Genomic DNA, 7,262 nt, shown 5'->3' on the forward strand with positions numbered 1-7,262 from the left:
TACAACGCATTTTATTAAGAATGGTTTTTGGGGCATGTTTAATTTTTTTGAGACTATTTAGGACTACTTATTTATTTTAGATATCCCATATTAATGACGAATATACCAGTAAACAAATATACTTGTGCGTGCAATCAGAATGCGTTTCAACAAAATAATTTTTCAAATGACCAATAACCAGGTTAGTAAATTTACGAGTTCCATTTTTATTGAAAAAGCAGTTGTCAATGATATCAAAAAGCCTGGACTTTAATTTATCGTGGGGAATGGTTGGGTATAAAGTTGAAAAGTTTTTAAGCTGTTGATTTTGGTAAAATCTTGTGATTTCAAAAAGTTCTTTGGAATATTTGAGTATCCATATCTGTTTGACACCACTTCTTGAATATATTGTTGCACAGTACTCTTGAAGTGTTTCCTTCACTACTGTCAATATCTTAGTGAGGAGTAACGAAAGAGGCTCGGTTGAACATTTACTGGAACCCGCAATGTATCTTTGTTTGTAAGGATTTTTATCAAGTTTCGGAATCCAATATATCCAAATTCATTTTGGCTCTGTGGAATATTAAAAATATCTAAAACTGACATATTATTTTGAAGAATTTCTTCCTAAGAAAGGGAAGTATGAGTATAAGGAGGATTACCACTTGTAGAATTATGGTAATGACAATGCATTACTTTACTACAGTAATAATAATGTAATGCATTACTTTTAGATAATAGAGTAATGGTAATGGTAATTTAATGCCCATATTGTCGAAGTAATGGTAATGTAATGCATTACTTTGCAAAGTAATTTGCCCCAACTCTGATTACTACTGAAAAACCACGAATTCGAGTTTTGAACCACGAATTCGAATCCTCATGAACCTATATATTTTCCCCAGACCACGAAAATTTGACCCCTCGAAAATATGTGATGCTACAGTATATGAAATACAGTGCAGAATTTAAGAGGGTTGAGTATTGTGCAGAAGCACTGCAAAACAAGAGGTAAACAAAATGGTCGGTTTACTTTTCTAAAAAAAAAAAATAAAGATGTGTCTTTAAAATACTGATGCACGCGTGACAGCTTGTGCGAGGGTTGAATTCTCTCAAATGCATGTCAATTTCCAATGGTCAAGGTCAAAATATTGGTACCCAAAGGAAGGTCTTGTTACATGAATTACGCCCGTGAAATACGAGAGCCCTATTTTTATCTGTTCAAAGTTATCACCAAAGTTTAAGTATTTAAAACGTGGGTAAACTCTTAGGTCAAGGTCCAAAGGTCAAAAATATTTATACCAGCTGAAAGGTCTTGTCACAATAAATTCACATGTGAAGTATGAAAACCCTAGCTCCAACTGTTCAAAGTTATGGCCAAAGTTTAAGTAGGTTTATTTTGTAAAAGTTGGTCAGACTCCAAGGTCAAGAGGTCAAATTTGGTGGTACTCATGGAAAGATCTTGTCGAAAGGAATATACCTGTGTCATATTAAAGCCATAGACCCACCTACTCAATAGTTAAGGGCTAGGTTAAAGTTGGCAGAAGACAGACAAAAAGGCAAACAGACAGGACAATCAATATACCCCGGGATATTTCGATCCTGGGCATTAAAAAAGTCTGCTAAATCCTAATTGTATTTTTTTGTCGCTAAATTGTAATTAGTGATGACGTTTTGAGGACGGGGTTTAATGTTCATGATGGGCTGCTCCAACACATTCTTCATTAGTCTAGTCCGATTTATAAATAAAAACTTATAACGGTAAATAAATCTTATTTGGTCCAGCAAAGTTTTTAACCTATTTCGAGCATGCTTAATGCCGAAGGAGAATTGTAAATCAAAAGTTAAATGTTTAAGTTTTAAATGACAACTGTTCGTTATTTATTAGCTAAAATGTAATATTCGTGCTTCGAAGTCCATAAAACATTACAAAATAGAAGCAGAGCAACCACAGCCCGCAAAACATCAGAGATTGGATCAGCTGCCATGGAGGAGTGAGTATAGCCTTTCGACTAGTCCCACTCGCAGTGTTCCTCTTCTTGTGTTCGAAAAAAAGAAGGAAAAAATCTGACGACAATATTCGGTGTGCACGTGTAAATAATGGTCTAAATTCAGGATGAAAATTGTCAGAGTTAGTCGAAGTTAAAAATAAGGAAAAATGATACTCTCATGAAACTCAGTATGTATGTGATGAAGGTATATTGCTGCATAAGTAAGGGAAGTTGGCGATTGAAATGTTAAGGCATCAAGTTTATCTTAAAGCTTGCTTGGTAAATTCCCATTAACGTCTTTTCCAAGTAAAATATCGAAATATGAAACAGGTGTGTAAGACTAAGTGGTATCTTCTATCTTGAGGTTACCAGTATATATTGATAGATATTTTCCAGCAAAAATATTGCTATATTTCAGTAATTCAAAGTTTGAATCAAATTTTCTTTGAAACTTTTGATTCAAAGTTTGAATATTGCTAGAATATTTCAGTGAATGAAAGTTTGAATTTTTAACTATGCATATTTTGATCGCCGATGTTGCGCGCCATTGATGTGACGTCATAGGTGTCAATCCTGGAAAAGCGAAGTACCTATTGTGTTTACAAAACGACTCAATGTCTTCGTCTATAAACCCTGCTAGAAATTAGATAAATGATAATTGGTTAATTGATAGATACGGTGTAGTTAGATTTATTTTATGGAATTTGGATGGAAAATGAGTACAGGAAAGGGTTTAGGGAGGTTTTTTTTTAACATTCCCTGGACTTGACGCGGTTAATATAAGTAATATTCTAAAGGGTTTTATAACTTGAAATATGGTGGAATGCAAGACTGACCCTTCTGTGACTAAGGATATTTATATTAACAGTGTCAATTCTTTTGTTGGCATATTGAAGTATAAGGAAAAGATGGATTGTTTTAGCTGCATGTTCTTCCCCAAAAGGTACGGGTTTAAAATGTCTATGATTTACAATACCTATAATCACAGATCTGAGCCAATATTCTGGTGTCGAGGAATCAAAAATTGGACTTTCCTTGGCCTTTTCAAGAAGACTATATAAAAGTTTCAAAGGGACAGAGTAAAGTTTGGTGCGAATATGATGTAGACCTAACTTTTGATGTACATACTACGGTATGAATCAAAAGAGACATGATATATTAAAGGATTACTGAAAAACCGAGTCCGTGACTACGCTAACGTCTCTGTGTATGGTAAAAAGTTACATTCACATTGTTACACTGTGGACTCGAAAAATTCTCAACATTATCGACATTGTCATTGCAACCATAGGGTAAGACTGTCTCACATTTTATTCATTTGTTGAAGATGCTCAGATACACCCATTTTCATAAAAACCTGAAAACACTGCATTTCAGAAGCATATGTTTTTGATAAATGACCTTTCAAAGGATTTGTTTAAAGTTTCGATATTAAAACAAAGTAAGCGTTTGAATTTCTTTATTACGATATATTCTTTCGTCTCTTAACTTGTGTTAAGTAAACAGGTTTTATGATCGCAATAGCAGGATCATTTGATTACTACGCTCTACACTCTTTACAAACACATTGGATATTACATACTTGTAAAAATTATTTAAGTCCCCACGTGGTTTAGCTTTATCTATTTAAAGGTTAAAGGTTAGAACCGGTTTTTTAAATAAAATTGGCAATAAACAGGAAATTGCTGTAATCTGTTTCTTTTGTAAACTGTCCAGTGAAAAAATGTGTTTCCAGACCTTTCTGAAAGACTTTCATGATTTTCGACAGAAAAGGTTGGCTTAAGGGGGAATTAAAATAATGAAATATCTTTTCATAATTTACGGCAAAAATTAGACTAGCGATCGATACGCTGGTAATAAAAATAATGACTTCTACATTGACAAACCTTTGTTTTCCTTATATTGCTATTGCTATTAATGCGCACAGAGGATCTAACAGATTAAGAGAGATCGAATGAAGTACATTTCTACGTAATAGTAAGATCATATATTTACATCCACTGAATATTTTCTCCTTTATTTCTTAAGAAAACCCATTGCGCTAATCATGAACTACATTAGGCATGTCGCCTGTACAGATTTCTTGATCAGTGGCTGTTCCATCGATGAAACGTATAAAAACGTTCGCATCATTAATACAATAATTAATCTTTTTAATCTTACTTTAAACAATTATTTAAACAGATATAAATATAAACAATAAAATGTCTTTCTTTGTTTGTCATTACTAGAATTAACGGTCGCAGCTATTGCAGAAAAAAATTACATAACCCGCTTACGCGGGTTAAGTATTTTTTCTGCCACAGCTGCTTCCGTTAATTCCAGTAATAACAAACAAAGAAAGCATTTTATTGTTTAAATGAAGATTTCTCTTCATATGATCTTACTGACTTAGAACAGAACCTCAGCCAATCAATTGAATGGATTAAAAATAAACTCATCCCACGGCTGTATCATATTTAAGGCTCAAATTGACCGCTCCTTGTACATATCGAACACACGCAGTTTCAGAATGGACTCCCAACCCATTCAGGTTAGCACGGGATTATATAAAGTAGCTTGATTTACTGGGGAAATGGTATGGTGAAGATATCAAAGTTACTGAACTAATGAATACCTATGTAACAAGAATCATAATATCTATATTTTTGAAAAAATGATTGTGTTAAGATGATAAGGCCCTAGTCAGCAGGAGTGGGTATCGCTGTCTAATATCAAATAAAAATTTGATAAAATTTTGATTAAATCTGTCTTAAAAGACAAGGTTCGTCTCTGATATACATGACGATGGTTGTATTTTCAAGAACAAGTGCAGTAGGTCGGTAGGGGATATTTGCTATCCCATGCCACCTGAACCCGCCTCTAATGTTTTTAGAGATAGGTGTTTGCTTTGTACTATGTTTATATTGTTTCAATAGACTTCTGACCTTTAAAAAAATTGAATGCAAAAAGTCAATCGATATTCGATATAATAGAAAAATTACTTGCAAACAAGGTCATTGAGCCCACTTTCAAAATTTATTATTATTATGACTCTTTGCTTGAACCTGCCTTTTTTTCGTTAAAAGTGTTGTTCAAAAGTGGAATAGTTGTTAATCAAATATTATGTTGGTTGTGAGTGATAAGATTAATAAATGTCAAAAATATTAAGAAATTTTAACTTTTCAGGATGTTCAAAATCCAATATCTCTAAAAAAATTTTAAAAAGTCTGTATAACATTTTGCCTTTTTCAATCCATTTATTGTGGAATTTTGTTGATATCATCTGTCCTTCAATGCGTAGTGATTAACCGCTGAAACAGAAAATAACAAAATGCCTGTCTTCAGACAATCCAATTTATTCCAGAGAATTCATTACATGAGTTTAAATCCAGAGAAACTCATCCGGGCATAAACGTTGCTTTCCAGATATTTTCCTCCATGAGATGGCCCGACTCTTGTATACACTACATCTCCTTTCTTCAAATTCAGTATGGTTAAAGTAGAAGAGGAATCCCTGTCGTCATGGCTACCCGAATCAGCAAGTGCCATATCTTTAACGACTCCATTCTTAACTAGTTCTATGACGCCCCATGATCTATCGTAAGAAACGATTGTTGTGTGTATGACGTAAACACCACTTTCTGGAACTGTGAACTTTCCCGACTTGACGTCATATCCGTTTCCAATGTTCGTCTCAACACGGTCATAAACAAATATTTTGTGCTTGGATAGTGTATTCACCTGGATGTTATTCGACATGTAGGCATAAAATGCAATTTGTTGACCTGAATTGAAAAAAAAGAAAGAAATATGTATTACAATCTATCTTGATTAATTATTCATTCTCGTAATAACAGCTGAAAAGTATGGCATCTATAATGCCGATATCTCGAATACCATGGATAAAATGAAATGATTTTGAAGTGTCAACCCTTTATTACTAAAGTATTTGACTCCAAAGATTTCAATTCATTTTTCCTCTAGCCAATTAGAGTTACTAAGATTCGACTCTAGGTGCTCGAACATGAAATATATGGAGATAATGATCAGTTTTCAAGCTCAAAAGTCTATTAATTAAACAATAAAACGTAGGAGCAGAGCAAACATGGTCCTCCGAAACATCAGGGATGGGATCAGGTGACATAGAGGAGTGAGCCGGTCACACCCGCCGTATGTTCCTTGTCATGATCGGAAAGAACGGGAAAATTCGTCATCAGTACGGTGTATAAATAATGGACTAACAATTGGTATGAAAAACGTCAGTCACCATTTGACTCAATGATAAATTGTATTTGCTGACAAGATCATTGAATTGACCATAGAACTTACGAAATGATGACTTTAAACGACACTGCTGATATTCTTGTCTAATCAAATTGTTTTTCAACAATTTACCTCTTTTTAGACATTGCACATACGTAGAGCATGCTCTTGTGTATCGAGTCAACTGAGAGATAAAAACTATGTATGCAGCTGATGAATGTATATTGCTGCATAAGTAAGGGAAGATGACGATTGAAAAGTTTTTCAAAATATAAAGTGCATAAAAGAAATCGATAAAAGCTTCAACAGTATACAAAAATCATGTTAATAAAATGATAAGACATGTAAATTATGAAGATTTTAAAAAGATTTCTTATAAGACCCTTATTTTATATACCAATTCCAGTTGATTGACTTCCTTTCCTTTGTCCACATAGACTACAGATTGTGTCTTCCATCTCCTTTCGGTCACATGAGTCATTGCTATTAGCAACGCCGACGAAAAGAAAGAAAAGCAACAACGTTGACAGTTTAATGTTTGAATGGGTAGCTAAACTTAAAACAGAGTGCGCATATCTCGAGTTTTGTCTTCCTCTTATATTAGATTTTAAAATCATAATGTCGTGATCAGATAAAGGATGAGGGATCTTATTTCAAATCAATCGTTACCATGCACAATTTATGATATCTGTTTCAATTTAATTTTCCCCTCAAAGATCAGATACTGTTTCTATTTCAGTCTCAACATACAGTATACTTTTTACTTTTTTTCAATTTTGGCAAGAAAAGTGTGTTTTTCTTTCTTTCAAAATAGTCTTTGGATTAAATTGTGGCTGTTTAAAAAAAGAATTTGCGACGAGAGCATAATTACGACGTTTTACTAAAACAATAAATTGTAATCGATCGAATGTGAAGTAGTGGTTTGTTCTGAAAATTGTAACCATCAGGTAAACATCAAAGAAATCTGGACTTGAGTATAGACAGGCCAGATTACAATGCTGTATTTTGTCGGACGACGTTAAATGCAAAAAGCCTTTTGTTATATTC

At 33.5% G+C, this 7,262-nt stretch overlaps 1 protein-coding gene across 1 annotated transcript; it reads right to left on the bottom strand.

The window, feature by feature from the left end:
• Window positions 1–5,324: 5,324 nt before the first annotated feature.
• On the bottom strand, window positions 5,325–6,673 carry LOC134248407 (C1q-related factor-like). The gene is made up of 2 exons (XM_062730812.1): window positions 6,613–6,673; window positions 5,325–5,737 (listed from the first exon to the last, which is right to left on the bottom strand). The coding sequence occupies exons 1-2, from the start codon at window positions 6,671–6,673 to the stop codon at window positions 5,325–5,327; spliced, it is 474 nt and encodes a 157-aa protein (XP_062586796.1).
• Between the last annotated feature and the right edge of the window lie 589 nt (window positions 6,674–7,262).

Source organism: Saccostrea cucullata, unplaced genomic scaffold, assembly GCF_032062105.1.
Source record: "Saccostrea cucullata isolate Sc308-1 unplaced genomic scaffold, CSIRO_AGI_Scuc_v1 ctg6293, whole genome shotgun sequence".
Classification (NCBI taxonomy): Eukaryota; Metazoa; Mollusca; class Bivalvia; order Ostreida; family Ostreidae; genus Saccostrea; species Saccostrea cuccullata.